The 21,509-nt window shown below is 47.8% G+C and overlaps 1 protein-coding gene across 3 annotated transcripts in view; it reads left to right on the top strand.

The window, feature by feature from the left end:
* Positions 1-21,509, top strand: part of MYBPC2 (myosin binding protein C2) — a 68,018-nt gene that overhangs the window by 30,665 nt on the left and 15,844 nt on the right. For all 3 annotated transcript variants that reach the window (XM_080976541.1, XM_080976540.1, XM_080976542.1), the window contains exons 4-20: positions 74-151; positions 1,159-1,307; positions 1,975-2,092; positions 3,768-3,816; positions 3,968-4,030; positions 5,424-5,635; positions 6,531-6,663; positions 6,831-6,955; positions 8,168-8,273; positions 10,882-11,048; positions 11,161-11,326; positions 13,209-13,315; positions 14,890-14,919; positions 15,483-15,622; positions 19,342-19,501; positions 19,607-19,711; positions 20,736-20,924. In XM_080976541.1, coding sequence (XP_080832667.1) covers positions 74-151; positions 1,159-1,307; positions 1,975-2,092; positions 3,768-3,816; positions 3,968-4,030; positions 5,424-5,635; positions 6,531-6,663; positions 6,831-6,955; positions 8,168-8,273; positions 10,882-11,048; positions 11,161-11,326; positions 13,209-13,315; positions 14,890-14,919; positions 15,483-15,622; positions 19,342-19,501; positions 19,607-19,711; positions 20,736-20,924 — 2,097 coding nt within the window. The remainder of the gene's footprint in view (positions 1-73; positions 152-1,158; positions 1,308-1,974; positions 2,093-3,767; positions 3,817-3,967; positions 4,031-5,423; positions 5,636-6,530; positions 6,664-6,830; positions 6,956-8,167; positions 8,274-10,881; positions 11,049-11,160; positions 11,327-13,208; positions 13,316-14,889; positions 14,920-15,482; positions 15,623-19,341; positions 19,502-19,606; positions 19,712-20,735; positions 20,925-21,509) is intronic.

Here is a 21,509-nt window from a genome sequence, read left to right as displayed (position 1 = left end):
ATCACTCTGTTTCGGCTTCCAGCTCACCTGCAAGGCATGACCCATTCTTCATCTTCCCTTCCCTCTTTTTCAGATGAAGGTAAAGGGGAGCCCTCCACTCAGTCCGACGCACTCTTCCTCAAGAAGCCAGAAAGCGTCTTAATAGAAAGCGGTAAGTGGCAGAGCAGAATTGCACCGGGGGGGCCGGCCCAAGCATTAGGCACAGTGAGGAGGCTGCCTCGAGGGGGTATATGTGGGATTCCCAGGCAGTCTGTCCTCCAGTTACAGATTAGACTCTGACTGGCTCACCTTCAGTAACGTGACTGAAGCTAGTGCCAAACTTCAAACCATGACGCTACTTTGGAGGTGAATCAGATAGGCAAGTTAATAAACAGACACGGGTGGCCCCATCACTTTCAGTTTGGTCCTAATTGTGTGGTGTACAAGGGCCCCTCCAGAGTGGTGTTTTTTTGTCGCAGGAGTATTCTGTAATGTGTAACGTGGTGCGTTGGTGGCAGATTTAACCTGCTTTGGTTTGTTCTGTGATTGGCATACGGAGGCGTTATAGTACAACAAAAGCAGGACAAAAACCGAACCAGAACGTTCCTGGGATTCCAGCAGGATAGGCATTGATTGGAAATGAAGCGGTGTGACCACTCCATGTCTTTTGAAGGCACAAACAGTATTGAAATTGGAATCCTCTCTCTCTCTCTCTCTCTCTCTCTCTGTGTGTGTGTGTGTAACCACTCTGATAGCATCATGAGCACAAATTGTCATGAATGCACAGTAAAAATGATGTCCATGGTCAAAGAAATGAAGTGGGTTGGGTTTTTTTGAGCCAGTGGTTGACAGCTACACTGGACTAATGACTTCGGAGGGAAATGGCATTCGTAAACTGCTTTAGACCACTGGTCCACCCAGCTCACTACTGTCAACACTGGCAAAGGTTCCCCAGAGTTTAAGAGAGAGGGGCTTTTCCTAGAGATGCCAGAGACCAAACTTGTACCACTGAACCATGGCCCCATCCATCTCATGACATCTTTGTGTTTTGCACCATCTGCTGGCGCTTGAGCAGTTTCTTCTGCAAAAGCCCCATGGAGGCTTTGACTTTAGATGAGAGGCGATTCCTTCTTAAGTGGAGGAAGTCATGACTTCCATGCGTCCTGTCTTGTCTTTCAGGGAAAGATGTTGATATCATAGTGCAGGTGAACGGGGCTCTTCTGCCTTGCAAGCCCACCGTCAAATGGTTCAAGGGGAAATGGCTGGAGCTGGGTATCAAGAGCGGACTGAGGTTCCAGTTCAAGGACAGCTTCGACAAGGAGAAAAACGTGAGTCCCAGAAGAAGGAAAAGTGAAGGATTTGGCCAGGGGCGAATCAGCTCTTCTATGACTCGTTGCCTTCTTAAACTCATACCAGACTGTTGCAATTATTTATTCATTTGGACGCGGGTGGCGCTGTGGGTTAAACCACAGAGCCTAGGACTTGCCGATCAGAAGGTCGGCAGTTCGAATCCCCGCGACGGGGTGAGCTCCCGTTGCTCAGTCCCTGCTCCTGCCAACCTAGCAGTTCGAAAGCACGTCAAGTGCAAGTAGATAAATAGGTACCGCTCCGGCGGTAAGGCGTTTCCGTGCACTGCTCTGGTTTGCCAGAAGTGGCTTAGTCATGCTGGCCACATGACCCGGAAGCTGTACGCCGGCTCCCTCGGCCAATAAAGCGAGATGAGCGCCGCAACCCCAGAGTCGGCCACGACTGGACCTAATGGTCAGGGGTTCCTTTACCTTTACCTTTAAACCACCTTTTACATGATTATCCTTTCTTGCAAAGGATCCTGGGAATTATAGTTTGCAGAGGCGACTGAGAATTCTCTGTTAATTGAGATTGAGGCATGCCAGGCTTTGTCTGGATCATGCCTATTGCATCCTCAAATGCTACGGCGGAAATGGTCGCCACTAACGAACCTTAATCCTCCTGCTTATTCTTTGCTTACTCCCGAAGGTTTACACCTATGAGCTAAAAATTGGCAAAGTGGTAATCGGAGACCGAGGGGACTATCGCTTTGAGGTGGCAGCCAAGGACAAGTTTGACAGCTGCACCTTCAACATCGATGTGGAAGGTACCACCAGGAGCCCTAACTCAGTAAACGCTAAAGGAGTCATCCTAGAGCAAGTGGGGTTAGGATCCAGCACAACTGGGCCACACCATAATCAGCTAAGCTGCAGGTACACAGGGACCCAGCTAGCTGAACTGAGCCCAGCGGATCTTAAACTGGCATACGTCTTGAAAAGGAGGCATTCTAGGGGTGTGACCTGGGAACCTGGCATAAGTTAAGCTGGCAAATACTATTTTGAAGGTTTGCTTTCCCTCTGCCAGGCTGAGCCTGGTTCAGCCAGCAGTAACCCCATTCCTGCTTTCTGCCAGCTTATTGTATATAAGATTGCTCCTTAAATAGCCATATCCTTTGGAGGCAACATCCTCCCTTGTGGTCTTGTGAGTGTGAACCCGTCACCTGTGAAATCTGAACCACAAGAACACACTGAGCGGCATTCTTGCTGCCTGCTTTCCACCTCTGGAACTCCCTTCCCCTGGATATTTATTTATTTTATTTGTCTATTTGGCTTCCTAGTCTATTCCCCCTGTCCCAAGGGCTCATGGCAGCTGACAGGAAGTAGAGGTATCCTTGTCCCTCATGTGCTTGTAGACTGAGAAATCTATCCAAGGCCCAAGACCGGTCCTGAAAGATCTACACTGGCTCCCAGTACATTTCCGAGCACAATTCAAAGTGTTGGTGCTGACCTTTAAAGCCCTAAACGGCCTCGGCCCAGTATACCTGAAGGAGCATCTCCACCTCCATTGTTCAACCCGGACACTGAGGTCCAGCTCTGAGGGCCTTCTGGCGGTTCCCTCCCTGTGAGAATTGAAGTTACAGGGAACCAGGCAGAGGGGCTTTCTCGGTAGTGGCGCCTACCCTGTGGAACGCCCTCCCATCCGATGTCAAGGAAATAAGCAACTATCTTCTAAGATATCTGAAGGCAGCCCTGTTTAGGGAAGTTTTTAATTTTTGATGTCTTATTGTGTTTTTAATATTCTGTTGGGAGCCGCCCAGAGTGGCTGGGGAAACCCAGCTAGATGGGTGGGGTATAAACAAACAAACAAACAAACAAACAATTATCATCATCACTATTTTTCCAAAATATGATTCCTGCCTTTTAAAAATGTGCAGATCTCTGCAGTGGCATTTTATTGTAATTCCCTAATCACCTTTACATTTTTTACTGTACCTCACCTGAGTACTGTACCTACTCTAAGTAACAAGAGTAGAATAAGAGTAGAATAATGTGTGCAAAACAGTAAAAATGGCAGAATGAATCACGACAGCCCAGAGTTTCCGTGGCACCTGAAAAGATCCATGGAGGGACAAGCTTTTGTTCACCGCACCAGCTGAATAAAGGCTCTCTGGATCCCACACAGCAGAATGATACTGAGGCGCCCTGGGGAAGGAGGTGTTTGTGGGTAGCTAACCTCCCTTTCTGCATGTGGCTTGCTAAGGTATTAATCCAGCCTTAACCAAGATTGGTATTTTGGCCTACAACTCCCATCAGCCCCAGCCATTAGGGTCACGTTGGACGCATGGGAGTTGCGGTCCAAAATGGACTGGTGGGAATTGTAGTCCAAAACACATGGAGGGCACCAGCTTGGCGAAGGTCAGATTAAGCTGAGACACCCTTTCAAGGGAAGAGCCAACTAGGTTCAAGATACCAGTTTTAGAAGTCTGTTTTCTTCTCTTCCAGCACTAAGGACAGAGGAAGGCGGCGGCGTGCTGCAGGCTTTCAAAAGGACGTAAGTGTCGCTGGTTAGAGCACAGACTCTTAGGCTGTGCCTTGATATGCACAGCTCCCTTACACGCTGCAAACATCTGCTGCTCAGGAGGCTGAGCCAGTTCAATGGGTGCTGCTCTGGGGTTATATCTCCCCCCTTCTTCTCCTTGCAGAGGGGAAGGCGGCAAAGACGATACTGCTGGAGAGCTGGACTTCAGCGGGTTGCTGAAGAAGAGGTAGGTGAAGAATGGAGAATAAGAACACAATACGAGCCCTCCTAGATCAGACCAAAGGCCCAGTATCCATGTCCATTAGAAACCTGCAAGCAGGACCTCAGCGTAAGGAGCAACTCTCCCAATTAGTGCACCCCAGCAAGTCATAGCTGGTCGCTGTTGATAGCCTCATCTGCATGAATCGGCCTAATCTTTTGAAGCCATCCCAGTTGGTGGCCGTCAGAGGATGGAGTGCCTTAAGAGGTGGGGAAACAGCAGTCCTACCCACCAGCTTAGTGCATAACACAGGAGACACAAGGGAAACGGTTGGGCAAGGGTTGAAAATCATTTACAAGGCATGCTTGGGCAAATGAAACATTGCTCCTCAGCAGCTTCCATTTCAGAGCACAAGCAATTATTGCATTTCTTGTTAGCCAATTTTAGAAAAACTGTTGTCGGTTCGAATCCCTGCAATGGAGGGAGCTCCTGTTCCTCTGTCCCAGCTCCTGCCAACCTAGCAGTTCGAAAACACGCCAGTGCAAGTAGATAAATAGGTACCGCTGCAGCGGGAAGGTAAACGGCATTTCCATGCGCTCTGGTTTCCGTCATGGTGTCCCATTGCGCCAGAAGCAGTTTAGATATGCTGTCCTCATGACCCGGAAAGCTGTCTGCGGACAAACGCCGGCTTCCTTGGAATGAAAGCGAGATGAGCGCTGCAACCCCAGAGTTGCCTTTGACTGGACTTAAAGGGGTCCTTTACCTTTTTTTTTTTTTTAACCTGCTTGGAGACCCTTGTAGGTGTAGGATGAAGTCTAGAAACCGAATTTGGTCATGGGGGAATCCACTAGGCCGATGCTGTGGTCAAAAATGATCAAGCGTGGGCAGAAAGCAAAGCAGCTCATAATGACAGGCAGGAGTCCAGATGCAAAGGGACAGGAGATTAGCTTTTTGTAATAGGTAGCTGGCATTGGAGGAGGGCCGGTTGGAAGCCAATCAGAGGCTGAGGACAACAACTTTGAATGTTAGCGAGAGTCTCCCACTTCCTCTGCCCTCCCCCCAATTCCATGCTTTGTCCAGCCTCCACCCCACCCCCCAAAGTTCCATGTGGAAGAGATGTCCATACCTACCAGGGGAATAATTTCAGGCCTAAATTGTGCTTCTTCCACCATTTCATCTTGTTCCTTGCAATTTCTTAGAAGTTCTTGTCAACATGCACTTTGTGGTAGCTTGAGAGGCTGGGTTGGACTCAGAATTAATTCCCTGTGAGAGATGCACGGGTATGAGGTTGAGGAGCACACGACTGTGAATGCAGTTTAGTCCCTTATCCACGTCACCCATTGTGAGCGGGGTGCAGGGGTTGAATGACGGTCCTACGGGAAGCTACACCTCAAAAGGTCCTCCCTCCTTCTCTGTGCAGAGAGGGCCAGCAGCAGATGGAAGAAGAGAAGAAGAAGAAGAAGAAGGACGACGATGATGATTTGGGGATCCCGCCAGAGATCTGGGAGCTGCTTAAAGGCGTGACCAAGAAGAGCGAGTATGAGCGCATTGCCTTTGAGTATGGCATTACTGACCTTCGTGGCATGCTGAAGAGGCTCAAGAAAGCCAAGGTGGAAGTCAAGAAGAGCGAAGGTCAGTCAGAATGCCTGGACTCTCTGCCTTTTGGCCTGGGAGCCAGGTCTCCTGAGGTCACTGGTTGGGAGCAGGGTATCTTAGGAATGGGTGTGTGGGTCTGGATCCCGTATCAGACCTTCTGGGAAATTTAGGGAGGAGGCCACGTCTACATTGACTATCTGCGGTGCTGTATGTGTGTGTGGTGGGGGGAGATGACTCTAGGATGGAGGGGGTCCTTCAGCACAGTGCCATCCAGTACCCCCCTCAGTGCTGTTTTTCTAGAAAAAGAGGGGCCAAAACACCTCTCTGAGAATAAAAATGGCTCCCACCTGAGAGGTACCCCCCCCTCCTTCCTTCCTTCCTTCCTTCCTTCCTTCCTTCCTTCCTTCCTTCCTTTTTATATGTGCATTATGTTTATACTGGGCCTTTTCTCCAAAGAGCTCAAGGCAACATGCACAATTCTTCCCCTCACCCCTCCATTTTGTCCCCTCAACAACCCTGTGAGGTAGTTAAGGCTGAGAGACAGCAACTGGCCCACAGAGTCGTCTAGTGAGCTTCCTGGCTGAGAGAGGATTTGAACCCAACTCCCTTTTCGGGTACCATTCCCTTCCTGCGGTTTCCATCCATTTCCCTTTTTCTCGCCGTGTTTCTATCCCGCCTTTCTCCTAAGGAGATCAAGGTGGCGTTCTGTGCTGAAGTGATAGAAGCAATATGCCAGCTGGCTGCTGTGATCCGTGCACCTTAGTGACAGGAGCACAGAAATTCCCCCTGAGGTGGAAGTGGAGATCTTTAGCTCTCAGGACAGGAAGAGGCTGTACTTGGAGCAGAAACCTCATGACTGCAGCAAGGAAGTAGGAAGCAGGCTGGGGCCCCAAAGGCGTTTTTAGTAGTCCTCTCCCCGTCTCTTTTGCAGCCTTTATCAAAAAACTGGACCCAGCCTACCAAGTTGACAAAGGGCACAAGATCAAGATGTATGTGGAGCTGAGCGACCCAGACCTTGTTATCAAATGGATGAAGAACGGCCAAGTGATCAAGCCCAGTGGAAAGTGAGTCTGAATGTGGATGGATAGCCAAGGGTGCCTCTTGGCATCCTCTAAAAGCAGAGTTGGGTTCTGTTGGGTGGGGAAAATGGGAAAACAGCTGCTGAGACGGACGGACGGACTCTGGATTAGTTTTTCTCACTTGTGACGTGGCATCTCTTCTTCGTGGGCAGATACATCTTTGAGAACGTGGGCAAGAAACGCATCCTGACCATCACTAAGACCACGCTGGCTGACGACGCAGCCTATGAATGCGTTTGCGGAGAAGAGAGGTGCTTCACGGAGGTCTTTGTTAAAGGTGAGGGTGATGGAAGAAGAGAGAGAGTGTGTGTGTGTTTGTACAGGGAGGGACAGTATCTCTGTTGGGGGACATGTTGCGCTCCTTCTGGGTAGTTCATCAACCGATGGTCCCCTCTTTGCCCCTGCTTTCGGCTCTCATCTGTGGCTCTGAGAAGCTGCCAGCGACAGCAGCCACATCCCGGGAATGGCTTCGACTGGCCGGCTAAACCAGGTGAGGGTGAGCGGATGGATTATTCCAAACCCTCCATGAGTTAGGGAGTCCCTCTTCATGCAAAGACAGACTCCCACGGATTGAGCGGGTGAGACCGGATTCAACAGTCAAGAAGGTGGTTTCTGCAGGAGCTTTGGAGGCAAATGAGGGGCAGATTGGGGTTGTCCAACTGGGAAGGTAGTGCATCTAGGAGAAGGAAAACACTGATCCTGAACCTCCGTTCATGAGGAAGGCTTCGGGAATAAACTCTGAGGAACAATCCACACCCACTGCCTTATGGGACATCTTTAGGAGAAGAGAACTCTAAGAAGTAAACGCTACATGAGTCCCTAAGACGGCACCTCGTATGCCTCCTTCCTGCAATTCCTGCAGCCAAGCTGGTGCCAAGTGTATTGCTCTGCTTTCCTTTGGACCACATCAGCGAGGCTGAGAGAGGGGGTGTTGTCTTCTGGTCAGCCCAGGACCTCCATACACCCTGCCCAGGCTTGTGCCCCTTGGGTGTTGCTAGCTCAGCAGTTTGACTTTGCTCCCAGAGGCACATTCTATTTTCTCTTGATCCAGACAGATACCAACAACCCCTGCACAACTTGTGCTGAGAGATGGACAGAGAACATGCAAACGTGGGTTCCTGTACACTTCTCAGCAGCTTTTGATACCATCAACCATACCGGTGTCTGCAGCCATAGCTGGTGCTGTGATTCTCCAGGTGCATTCCACTGTCTCTCAAGATGGATGGATGCCAGCAAAAATAATACCAACCACATACACACACACACACAAACAACTTAGAGGTTTTTTTTTTACAATGCAAGTGATATACAAATTACCCCAGAATGCAGAATACAGCAAACGACAATTGGCTGGGGAAACTTAGCAGAGTTAGGAAGATGCCAAGGTGGCTGGGGGCAGGCAGAGGGGATGGGCTGGAGAGGTTTGTTTGGGACCGCCTGATGGTGGCCCTGGAGCTGTGCCCTTGCCATTCTGTCTGTCTGTCCCTAGAACCACCTGTCCTGATTGTGGGTGCCCTGGATGACCAGCAAGTGTTCGTTGGGGACAAGGTGGAGATGGAAGTGGAAGTGTCTGAGGAAGGCGCACAGGTGATATGGTAAGTTCCCTGTCCATACTTCCCCTGCCCAGACCGTTGTCATCCGAACAACCCCCTCCCGCTCCAGCCCTGGCTTCCGTAGAGCTGCCTCTTAAACCTTCTCACACATGTGATGCTTGCCGAGGGTCCTGAGTTCAGTCCCAGAGATCCCCTGTTAAAATGGTCAGACAAGGTGAAAGGCCCTGGCAAGTTGCTGTCTTGTCACAATAGATGGCTAGATTGTGGTGGTCCTATTGGCAAAACCTATTTGGTGTTTCGCAACTTTCTGACTAGTTGCAGGGCCTTAGCCAGACCTAGCAGACTACACGCAGAATCCACGGAAGCAATTGGCAACTTGGCTGCAGACAGGATAGACGAAGCAGGAACCAGGAACTTGTAGTTAGATGTTTATTATATATAGTGGACTATTTACAGGAACAGAACACGGATCTTTTGCTAGCTCTCTCTGACACGACTCACAACTCCTACACTGACACACTGAACTACTGAACTCAAACACATTCCAGTTAGTAGGCCATTAATTATCACTCCTTTGAGAGAGCTTGACCAATCAGGGAGCAGTCTCCATGCCTCTGTTATCTCCAGGCAGACTTACTCCTTCAGATTGCCTTCTGGCTGTCTGCCTTAATTGACTCTGTGTGAGTAGCTGCACGTACACAGTTTCCCAACAGGTCCGATGTTTTGGGCAGCCCTGGGCAACATTTGAAACCTTTGCACTGCCTTCCGAAAGCCAGGAAAGCAATGAGCTAGGCTTTGGGGAGGAGGTGTAAGGGCTCTGACAGCGTTCTAGAGTCCTCCTGCCTTCTTCCCAAAGCCTAGTTAGTGTTTTCCCTGATTTGAGAAGGAGGTGGGAGGGCTCTAGGACCCTGCCAGAGCCTCACGCCTCCTTCCCAAAGCCCACTTATCCAGCTCTGAGAAGGCAGCAGGAGGGCTGGGAGGAGGTGTCAAATTTTGGTCCCACTCCCTGTGCGATAAGTCAGTGTGCGGACTGGACCGTGGGTCCTGTGTTGAAGTACTCTTGTGGCCCACTTAGTGTGAAAAGTTGGACCTCCCCGGACTAGATGCTTGTACCAATATCAGGAAGCATCATATGTTAGCCCCAAAATGGAACACGAGCGAGGTCCCAACCAAAGAATGCCGACTTAAGTTGACAGAATATGCGCACCTTGCAGACTTAACATATAGAATAAGAGAACAAGAAGAACATACTTTTAGAGAAGATTGGAAAGCGTTGTTTTTTATTTATTATTATTATTATTATTAGAAAACATTTATTAGCTAAAGTGGTACCTCAGGTTAAGAACGGTTTCAGGTTAAGAATGGACCTCCGGAACAAATTAAGTTCGTAACCAGAGGTACCACTGTATATGGGAAATAACTCTGTACAGCTGTAAACGCCGGCAGCATTAAGATAAATTCAACAGTGTAAATAAGTTTTGATGGATGCAATAATAATGGAATACTGAATGGTATAGTTTCTGTAAAATATGCAGGGATTTATCATATGTAAAATGAACCATGGAAAGAGAAGGGAAGTCACTGATATCTTAAGGATATAAAAAATGAGTACTTTAAATTGTGAAGCCAAAAATTTAATAAAAATTATATACACACAAAAAAAGGGAAGCATCATATGCTTCAATGGATTTATCATTTGCACACAAAATATATTGAAGGTGCCTCTCTGCAAGAGGCAGTGCCTTTGGAGGAGCTTTTTTGTTGCAGGACAAACTTCCTCCTTTCCAGGCTTTTCTATACACACACAAGCACGACACTGAATTTGGTGCAGATTTTTGCCCCACCCTCCATGTTTAAGGCAGACTTATTCCCCCCACCCTTTTCCTTCCCTTCCCATTTAGCGTGTCTAGACAGCTAAATGTTTATTAGGGACAAAAGAGCAATTCAGTTCGGTTCACATTTTAATGTGAGGCCTGCCTCGGTTCCTGAAACAATATGTGAATCAAAAGCAGCCTATGCTTCGAAATTCACCCTTCTCTGACTTTTTGTGGTGCAGTTTTCCAACAAGAAAAGAGAAAGTATATGTTAGGGCAGGGGTCAGCAAACTTTTTGAGCAGGGGGCCATTCCACTGTCCCTCAAACCTTGTGAGGGGGCCGGACTATATATTTTTTTTGGGGGGGGGGATGAATGAATTCCTATGCCCCACAAATAACCCAGAGATGTATTTTAAATAAAAACACATTCTACTCATGTAAAAACACGCTGATTCCTGGACCGTCCGTGGGCCGGATTGAGAAGGCAATTGGGCCGCACCTGGCCCCCGGGCCTTAGTTTGCCTATCCATGTGTTAGGGGAAAGGCACACATCGATGATAATGACATTAAACATATATATGGAGCAAGGCACACTAAAATGCTGGTGATTTTCCTTTAAAAAATAAATAAATTGCAAACTGATGGTGAACTGTGGTGAACTGAACTTATGATGGCTGGAATAATGAGAAATGGAAAGAAACCAAACCTGACAGAATCCCATTTCAAACAAACAAACAAACAAACAAACAAACAAACAAACAAACAAACAGCTAGCTGTCTTCCCAGCTTTGCCCCCTCTCCATCTTAGTCTCCTCTCCTTTCTTTTTACCTCCAGGTCGAAGGATGGTGTAGAGCTGACCCGTGAAGAGACGTTTAAGTACCGCTTCAAGAAGGATGGCAAAAAGCACATTCTCATCATCAACGAAGCCACCAAGGAGGATGCTGGGCGCTACATGATCATGACCAACGGCGGCCAGTCAGAGGCAGACCTTATAGTTGAAGGTTTGTGAGGACTGGTTGGACCAGCGGGTAGATAGCCTCCGAAAGAGATTTGGATGGCTTCCACCCCCACGTGGGATCAGTCCTCTTCATCTCTCTCTCTTTTGCCACCCAGAGAAACAGTTGGAGGTTCTTCAGGGCATTGCTGACCTTACTGTCAAAGCCGCGGAGCAGGCTGTCTTCAAGTGTGAAGTGTCGGATGAGAAGGTTACCGGCAAATGGTACAAAAACGGAGTCGAGGTCCGACCCAGCAAACGCATCACGATCTCTCACAAGGGCAGGTGAGCCTAAAGGGAAGCCAGCGTTCTCTGAGGGCCAAGCGTGTTATGTGGGGTAGTTGCAGACTCTGCGGCTCCATTGGCGGCCGCCATTTTGCTTTTGTAAGCAGAGGTGACTCTTCTGTGGTGTTGTGGGTAGAGTATCACATTTGGACTGTAAAATCCAGCTTCGAATCCTGTCACAGATCTCATGAGAAGGCCTTGCGCCAGCCATCACTTCTCTGTCTAATGCAATGTTTCCCAAACTCTGGTCTCCCGCTGTTTTTGGACTACAATTCCCATCATCCCTGATCACTGGGTCCTGCTAGCTAGGGATGATGAGAGTTGTAGTCCAAAAACAGCAGGAGACCAGAGTTTGGGAATTACTGGTCTAATGTATTGCACTGGAATATTCTTTATTTCTTACAATTTATTTACCGCTTTAATGTTACCAAACAAACCTCGAAGTGGTTTACGAGAAGAATAAAAACTGTAACATTATCAATAAAAACATATACTGTACTTAAAAGATTTGAAAAAGAGTTAAAATCAACAATGAGCTAAAAAACAGATTAAAGCATATGTCAATATTCTACATACCCAGGTAGGCTTGTCTAAACAGAAACGTTTTTAGCAGGTGCTGAAAATATTGTTAATATTCTGATTTCCTGAGAGGAAGGGGAAATAATAATAATAATAATAATAATAATAATAATATATCTTTATTTTCAATGTACAATCAGTGTACAATGAAATTAACCGAGCCTCCCTCCCCCCCAACACTTAATTAATTAATTAATTAATTAATTAATTAATAATTAATCCATTCTGGAAGTGCATTCTTAAACCAAAGCCTTCTTAAACCAAGGCATGCTTTCCCATAGCAGTGGGGGACTCAATTTATAAATGGAACACACTCAACATGTTCTGCTTCCAAGGCAAAGTTCACAAACCAAAACACCTACTTCCGGGTTTGTAACGTTCTTAATCCAAGTTGTTCATAAACTAAGCTGTTCTTAAACCAAGGTACCACTGTATTCCTTTATCGGCTGCCATAACTGCCATTTATTTTCTGTTGAATTATAACTTACCGTATTTTTTGCCCTATAGGACGCACTTTTCCCCCTTCAAAAATGAAGGGGAAATGTGTGTGCGTCCTATGGGGTGAATACAGGCTTTCGCTGAAGCCTGGAAAGCGAGAGGGGTCGGTGCGCACCGATCCCTCTCGCTCTCCAGGCTTCACGAAGCCTTGTGCAACCCTCTGGAGCCCGGCACGAAGCCGCGCCAGGCTCCGGAGGGTCGCGCAGAGCTGCCTGCACTCCGAAGCCTGGGGCGCGCTGAAGAGCGCTTCTGGGCTTCGCGCAGCTCTCCACAAGCCTGGGGAGACCGGCGCGGCTCCCTAGGCTTGCGGAGAGCAGGCTGTTCTCGGGGCTGGGCTCGGGGGAAGCTCGGGCTTCCCCCGCGCCAGCCCTGTGCCTGGGGGGGGGGGGAATAAATTTTTTTTTCTTTATTTCCCCCCTGCAAAAAACTAGGTGCGTCCTATGGGGCGGTGCGTCCTATGGGGCGAAAAATACGGTACATTACAATCATTTATTTACTCTCCTTTCCTTGCCGTTTATTCAAATCCTGCTTGCATTTTCATTCAGCCACAGTTTTTTCTCAAATGGCCCAAAAAACCCCTCCACTCTTCGACAAAGTTCTCATCTTTTTGATCTCTTGATGTGGTGTTTTTGTTGCTGTCCGCTTTGCCATCTCCTTCTAGTCCATTAACTTTAAAAATCCATTCTCCTTTCGTCGGGATTTCTTCCTCTTTCCGCTATGAACAGGGCATTTCTCAGTGACTGCGATCGGAAGCCTCTTCCATCCTTCCACCTTCTTTGCCCCTAATCGTGCTCTCACCCCTCAGGTTCCACAAGCTGGTCATCGATGACGTGAGGCCAGAGGACGAGGGAGACTACACCTTCGTCCCTGATGGATATGCTCTTTCTCTGTCAGCCAAGCTCAACTTCCTGGGTCAGTGTACAAAAGGCCTTGAGGTTCTGCCCTGAAGTGAACACACCAGTTTCCACGCTTGTTGCAGAACCCATGTTTCTTGCTCAAAGACATGCTCAGGGACTTGAGCCCCTATGGATCTTCCCTCGCTGTGAGGAGGCATTTGTCAGGGACTGGGCAGAAGAGAAGGAATGGTGGAGACCGCCTCCCCATCCTGACCCTTCCAGGGAGGAGGAAGAGGAAGACAGTGTAGATTTACAACAGGGGTTTGCGGGAGGTCGCAGCTCAGAGGCAGATGAGGGGAAAAGCTGGGAAATCATGGGAGAGCCGGAACAACACCCGGCTGACATGTTGTCATTAGAAAGCATTCCGGACTCCCCATCTCCCAGAACCAGGCAAGCTTTAAAAGTAGGAGAGCAAAGAGCTCAAAGACAGAGGGCATGTTTCATCACCCATAGAAGTGTCGAATGAGTAAGTGAGAGAGACGGGGGGCGGAGATTGACTTGGGACAACGCCATTATCCAGGAGGCTGGGCAGAGGCGGAGCCAGTGTGGTGTAGTGGTTAAGAGCGGTGGACTTGTAATCTGGTGAACCGGGTTCGCGTCTCCGCTCCTCCACATGCAGCTGCTGGGTGACCTTGGGCCAGTCACACTTCTCTGAAGTATCTTAGCCCCACTCACCTCACAGAGTGTTTGTTGTGGGGGAGGAAGGGAAAGGAGAATGTTAGCCGCTTTGAGTAGTGATAAAGCGGGATATCAAATCCAAACTCTTCTTCTTCTTCTTCTCTGGCACCTGGAGCGGCGGACATGCTATGCACCTGGGGGCGGGGCCATGAGGTGGGGCAAGCATCCCAGGGGGTGAAGCACCCTTAGGGGGCAGAGCGAGCTGCCCATGGGGGGTGGAGCGAGCCGTCCATGGTGGGCTGCTTCCTGGGCAAAGGGGGAGGGAGCCGCTGCTTTGCCAGCAGCCTTCCTCCCTTTCCTCTTACTTTTGACAGCTCGGGGGAGGCTTCCCCCTCCCCAGGAAGCAGCCCGGAAGCAGGGGTCAATGGCGCGCCACCCGCCTACAACTCCCAAGCCTCCCCTGAGCTGTCAGAACGATGGGGGGAGGGCTGCCAGGCAAAGCGGCATAGCTCCCCCCCTTCACCCGACTGCTCGGGCTAGGCTTGGGAGTTGTGGGTGGGTGGCGCGCCGAATGTCACCCCCTCAGTGATGACACCCGGGGCAGTCCACCCCCACTGCCCCCCCTTCTTCTGCCCCTGAGGCTGGGTTCTATAGCCTTTGTAAAGATTGAAATCAAAAAGGAGGGTAAGAAACTTTTCCTTGTCTTTATACTTTCCTGGGAGGTTTCCTGGGAAAAGTTTCTTATCCTCCTTTTTGATTTCAATCTTTACAGACAGGAGCTGCTGACAGCATTCTGACAGTGTTTGTTTGATGTCCCCATTTCTCACAGGGACACTGCTGGTATGGAATCCCACTGCACTTTAATTCTAAAATAATGTGGGAGGGAGGAAGCAGGTATTGCAACATCCCACACTTTCCAGAGGTACTCACGGCTGTTTCTCATTTTCCCCATTTGTTCTCTTCCCACTCTAGAAATCAAGATTGAATATGTTCCCAAGCAAGGTGAGTCCTGGATAGGCCCTGCCATCCTTTGAGGGTGGGTGGGAATGAAAGCTGGAGGATTTTTTTCAATATCCATTAAGAAAGAGAGAGTAGAGATCAGAGCCCCCCCGAACTTGAAGCATGGGAAGTCCCAATAAAAATTTATAATTTGGCAGAATATTCGGACTATATGATATGTATTTGTATAATTTGGAATATTTAAAGTGATTGGATTGGATTGTTAAAATGTAAAATTTAATAAAAATTATTTTAAAAAAAGAAGAAAGAGAGAGTAGAGATGTGAAAGCCCGGGGGGGGGGGGGCGGGACACAGGAAAAAAATTCAGTTATGTTTTCCGGATTTTCTCGATTTTTCAGAAACAAATGAGGGAGGGAATGGGAAAAATTGAAGAAGTAAAACCCATAAAAGGCAACTTCCAATTGTTTGTGGCCTTGTGGGGCAGCAGGCAGTGAATAGCTGTGCTGTAGGGAAAATGCGGGTCTTAATTTAAGGTATTAAATGTGGTGGTGTGGAGAAGAGGTTGTGTCTCATTTCCCCCCTCAAGTCATTTCTGGTTTCTCCAGAGCCCCCCAAGATCCACTTGGATTGTTCCGGAAAGACTAATGAAAACACCCTTGTGGTTGTTGCCGGGAACAAGCTGCGCTTGGACGTGTCCATCACTGGGGAACCAGCACCTGTGGCCACCTGGATGAGGGGTACTGAGGTAGGCATGGCCGGGGCAGGAGGGAATTCTGTGCTCAGTGCCTCAGCTCCAGGTTGGAAAACCTAAACCGTGTAATAATAATAATAATAATAATAATAATAATAATTTATTATTTATACCCCTCCCATCTGGCTGGGTTTCCCCAGCCACTCTGGGCAGCTCCCAACAGAATATTAAAAACACAATAAAACATCAAACATTAAAAACTTCCCTAAACAGGGCTGCCTTCAGATGTCTTCTAAAAGTCAGATAGTTGCTTATTTCCTTGACATCGTATGGGAGGGTGTTCCACAGGGCGGGTGCCACTACCGAGAAGGCCCTCTGCATGGTTCCCTGTAGCTTCACTTCTCCCAGGGAGGGAATCGCCAGAAGGCCCTCGGAGGTGGAGCTCAGTTTTCCTGGCTGAACGACAGGGGTGGAGACGCTCCTTCAGATATACTGGACCGAGGCCATTTAGGACTTTAAAGGTCAGCACCAACACTTTGCATTGTGCCCAGAAATGTACCGGGAGCCAATGTAGGTCTTTCAGGATGGGTGTTATGTGGTCTCGGCGGCCACTCCCAGTCACCAGTCTAGCTGCCACATTCTGGATTAGTTGTAGTTTCCGGGTCACCTTCAAAGGTAGCCCCACTTAGAGCACATTGCAGTAGTCCAAGCGGGAGATAACTAGAGCATGCACCACTCTGGTGAGACAGTCTGTGGGCAGGTAGGGTCTCAGCCTGCATACCAGGTGGAGCTCTGAAATCTCTCAAGCTGGCAGCAAAAGAACTTGTCTAGTCCTACTTGCACACTTACTATTTACTCTTTAAGCATGTGTTCTATAGCATGTCACTGAGGCAACCTTCCAACACTTTGACTTCAGCCTCAAAGGGGCACTCCTTCATTGTCTCCCAAGGCAGACGGATGCCAGCAACAACACTGATGCAATCCTAGTGAATTAGGGGCGGATTGAAACTGGACTGTCCTGTGTCCGCATGGTGTTCCACATCATTAGTTGTTCTGCGATGTTTCCCCACTGCCCCCTTCCAAACTTTTGTGGGGGTCCTGCCCCCTTGGTTTCATATACTCATCCCCAGTGCCCCTATTCTATAAAAAGCATTCTTTGGAATACAGTGGTACCTTGGGTTACAGACACTTCAGGTTACAGACGCTTCAGGTTACAGACTCGGCTAAACCAGAAATAGTACCTCGGGTTAAGAACTTTACCTCAGGATGAGAACAGAAATCGCACGGCGGCAACGCAGTGGCAGCGGGAGGCCCCATTGGCTAAAGTGGTGCTTCAGGATAAGAACAGTTTCAGGTTAAGAACGGACCTCCAGAACGAATTAAATTCTTAACCTGAGGTACCACTGTAGTGGTTTGCACAACCCAAGATAATAATACAATGAGATTCAAAATGGTAACGATTAATACCACATTTATTTAGAATCCAGATAAAATTATATAGCTCAATTCGTTCAGCAAAAATGATGGACTTCATCCAGTGATATCAGCTTTTTGAAGTCTTTTATGTCTCTGGTTCCCCTTGCTCCTTGGCACCCCATAGGTGACCCCTCTGCCCTGTAGGGGATGGTACTGCTCACTTTGGGAACCTCTGGTTTAAACAACACCAAAGCAGAAGTCAGCTGTGGCTGTCAGGCAAGAACACTTAGAAGAACATTTTAACCCCTACCAAAAAAATTCTAGTAATTGCATACCATTGGGTCCAGGGTAGCCTTTTTAAGGAGCAGCCACACCACTGCGTCTTAGCGCCTTGCTAGTTGCACTAACAGCACAATCCTAACCACCGTGAATCACTAAATTCTGTGGAATTGCACACCCCATTCAATGTAACTTACTTCTGGGTAGACGTAGTTAGGATTGCAGCCTTGGTACTCAGTGAAATTGATGGGCCTTGGCTTGTTTTCACATTTAAACCAGGACTGATTTCCCCCTCACATTGATCTCAGCTAACTTAGTCTGGATCCAACCACACGTGCTCTTTTTCTTAACAGCACGTTTTAGAAGTCAGTTTGCTCCATCGTGAGAGCTCAAGATTTGTTTCTGCTTTTGACGATATATACATATACAGTGGTACCTTGGTTTACAACCATTTTGGATTACAACCACGTCAAACCCGGAAGTGCGTGTCCCGTTTTTTGGATTACAACCCATTTTGGGGGGGAGGCCCCATTGGCGAAAGTGCGCCTTGGGTTACAACCTGTTTCGGTTTACAACCGGACCTCCGGAACGGATTGTGGTTGTAAACCAAGGTACCACTGTATCGACTCTGCACAGCGCAGCTTATTCAGACCCTCCAGTTGTCCCTATTTTCCAGGGACAGTCCCAGATTTACAGAAGCCGTCCCTGTTTCTGATTTGATCCCAGACGTGGGTATAGCTAGGATTTTTGTTTTGGGAGGGCGGGCAGGACTTCTGTTGGGGGGCGGGCAGAACTGACGTGATTGGTCAGTTAGTTCTATTGTTTTATTTGATGGGGGGCAGCTGCTCCCCTGCCCCCACCTTGGCTACGCCCATGATCCCAGAGTGTCCTGCTTTTCCTTAGGACATCCCTATTTTCGCTGGATAAATGTTGTAGGGTATGGACCCACTGAGCCAAGGAGTTAAGTAACTATACAATCTACAATCTTTAGAAGAAATCTGAAATCAGCCCTGTTTTTTTAAATGTTTAATCATAGAATTGTGAATTAGAAGGGATCCCAAGAGTCCTCTAGCCCAACCCCCTGTGATACAGGAATCTCAACTAAAGCATCCATGACAGATGGCCATTCATCCTATGCTTAAAAACCTCCAAGGAAGGAGAGTGCACAACCTCCAATGTTTTATTCTGTTTTTCTATAAGTTGGAAGCTGCTCAGAGTGGCTGGGGCAACCCAGTCAGATGGGTGGGGGTATTATTATTATTATTATTATTATTATTATTATTATTGATATTAGCGCCGCCCAAGGCATGATGGAAGTATCGGCTGGAAAAAGATAGACATAACATTTTACAAGGACAGGAAGGAACACCGCAGACAGAATAATTGTCACACACAGGAGGAATAAGGCTATTGCTTCACCTATAAGTTTATAAATCGTTTAATGCGTCAAGACGAATGGATCTCGTTAATATGGCAGTTGTTATATAAGGGATTGTTATTTTGAATGGAATGGAATGGAATTGAGAGGAATAAGATCTTGGAATGCAGAAACAAAGTAAATTATCAAACCATCAATTCTGGCACGTGGGAGGCCACCTAAATTATACAATTTGGCATATGAATGTTTGGGATTAGTACAGTGGTACCTCGGGTTAAGTACTTAATTCATTCCGGAGGTCCGTTCTTAACCTGAAACTGTTCTTAACCTGAAGCACCATTTTAGCTAATGGGGCCTCCTGCTGCCGCCGCCGCACCGCCACGACACGGTTTCTGTTCTCATCCTGAAGCAAAGTTCTTAACCTGAAGCACTATTTCTGGGTTAGCGGAGTCTGTAACCTGAAGCGTATGTAACCTGAAGCGTATGTGACCACAGGTACCACTGTAATTGCATTGTCATTTGGCGTTGTTATAATGTGGCTACCATTGGATTATTGTAATTGAAAATTAATAAAAATGATTGTCAAAAATATTATTATTATTAGTAGTAGTAGTAGTATTTAGGATGTCCCTGTTTTCATTGGAGGTTATGCATACTTCTCTGCTTGACTCATCTTTGCCTGCTCTCCCATACTCCTCAGGTCTTTGCGGAGAAGGAAGGCCGGGTCCGTATAGAGGAGAGGAATGAGCTGAGCAGTTTCGTGATAGAGAGTGCCGAGCGCTCAGATGAAGGGAGCTACACCATCAAGGTGACCAATCCGGTGGGGGAGGACATAGCGACCCTCAATATCAAGGTGGTGGGTGAGTAACCTGGCCGGCTGCAATTGCGGGGCAAGTCTTTTAGTCCTGGCTGGCCTGCCGTCTCACTGCTCCCATCTTACTCCCATTGCTCCATGTCTTTGGCAGACGTCCCCGATCCTCCGGAATCCGTGCGCATCACTTCGGTGGGAGAGGACTGGGCCATTTTGGTGTGGGATGTGCCCAAATACGACGGCGGCATGCCTGTGACTGGTAAGAGACCTGTGGTATAGGGTGGCGTACAAATTGTGCATATTGCTAATGATACTGTGGCTATAATAATAATAAAAATATGCCCTTCACATGCCTTGTTGGGGAGTAGCAAACCCTCACTCTCCATTGGTCAGGTCACATTATTATTATTATTATTATTATTATTATTATTATTATTAGTGTTTCTGTGTGTTCAGGATATGTGCATATCCCTCTTATTCAGATGCGTGCCCATACCTATTATTATTATTATACCTTTAAAATGGGTGTGTGCATCATCACAGATTACAAGAACATGTCCCTTCTTTTTAAAATCGTTTTTTTTAATGGTTGTGTCCTCCTCCATCAATCACTCTTGCATGTGCCTATTCAAAAGCATTTGCATTTTTCGTTTGGGTTCTTTCCCCATTGGGAGAGAAATTGGCCCAGTCGATTTCACAACTCCATCACCTTGTATAGTTCTTCTCAGTAGCATAAAGTTCTTCTGAATCTTACCTGCGAATGAACCTGAGATGGCATAGCTGGATCACTGGGGATCCCTTATCTGTGGGGGCAGTTGTTGTTGGCAGGGAAACGATGGAAGAGTGCATCTTCGGTGGTGAAGTCAAACTGTTGGAAGGTTACAGCGTCTGCTGTAGAGATTGATATGGGAGAGACATGTTTTGTTGCAGCTGGGGCAGATAAAGGCGTCCTGTTGTGCTTCTGCAGATGCACCATGGTGTTTCTTCTCTCTGTGCTCCTCCCAGCGGTCACTCCTCATCTGGTCACTCCTGTGGATGCCCAACCTGGCTGCCTATGTATCTCCAGACGCTGTGGTCACCCTCAAGAATGTTGGGGTTGATGCTGCCAGCCTTCATGTTTGCAGACACCTTTGTAACTCAAGAGTTGGCCTGGTTCCTGGTTCCTGAAGCCAGCTCCCTGTAGAGCACATCCCTGGGGATCCTGCCACCTTCCATTCTGTAGACAATCTCTGGAGAGCTGGTATCTCCTTCCGTTGACCTCATTTTCCCCCTTTCTGTCTCAGGGTACCTGATGGAGCGCAAGAAGAAAGGAAGCATGCGTTGGATGAAGCTGAATTTCGACGTTTTCACCGAGACAACCTATGAGTCCACCAAGATGATTGAGGGGGTGCTGTATGAGATGCGAGTCTTTGCCGTCAACGCAATCGGAGTCTCTCAGCCCAGCCTGAATACCAAACCTTTCATGCCTATCGGTGAGTAAATTTTGTGTGTTTATGGGGGAGGGCGCTATTGATAAAGAGATGGAAAGAGACAAGAGTATGAAATGTGGAGGCCATGGAGTAATGATAAAGAGTGCGGGATAAAAGCCAAATAATCCCTTCTTCCTACCCTAGGTGAATGAAATCATCCTGGGCCCTGCTTAGCTTTGCAATGGTGCTAGCAATTTTATTACTGCGCCACTGGGTGTCTTGCCCCTTCTTCTCTCACCTGCAGAGTGACTGACAAAGAAAAGGAAGTTAGTTGGCGGTAGGGACGGAGGAGAAATTTGATTTGGGTCTCGTTTTGAATCCAAATCTATCAAATTCACACTTTGCGAAACAATGTATGAACTGAAAAATGCAGTTACCCTCTGAAATTTGCGCTTATCTTCATTTTGCTGTGCAGCTCAGCAGCCAAAAAGTGTTTACAAAAGTGTATATATTAGGGGGCAGTGGGCATAAAAATGAACGCACTGGTGAAAATAACATACACAAATGCATTACGTTTTTTTGGGGGGGGGGGAATTGCTTGTAAAAATGTGTACATTAGTCCAAACTGCATATGAAAATGTGTATGTT

Source organism: Podarcis pityusensis (genome assembly GCF_964106645.2).
Source record: "Podarcis pityusensis genome assembly, chromosome: 13".
In the NCBI taxonomy this organism is placed as follows: domain Eukaryota; kingdom Metazoa; phylum Chordata; class Lepidosauria; order Squamata; family Lacertidae; genus Podarcis; species Podarcis pityusensis.
The sequence above is the reverse complement of the archived record's forward strand: the minus strand, read 5'-3'. Positions and strand labels throughout refer to the sequence as shown.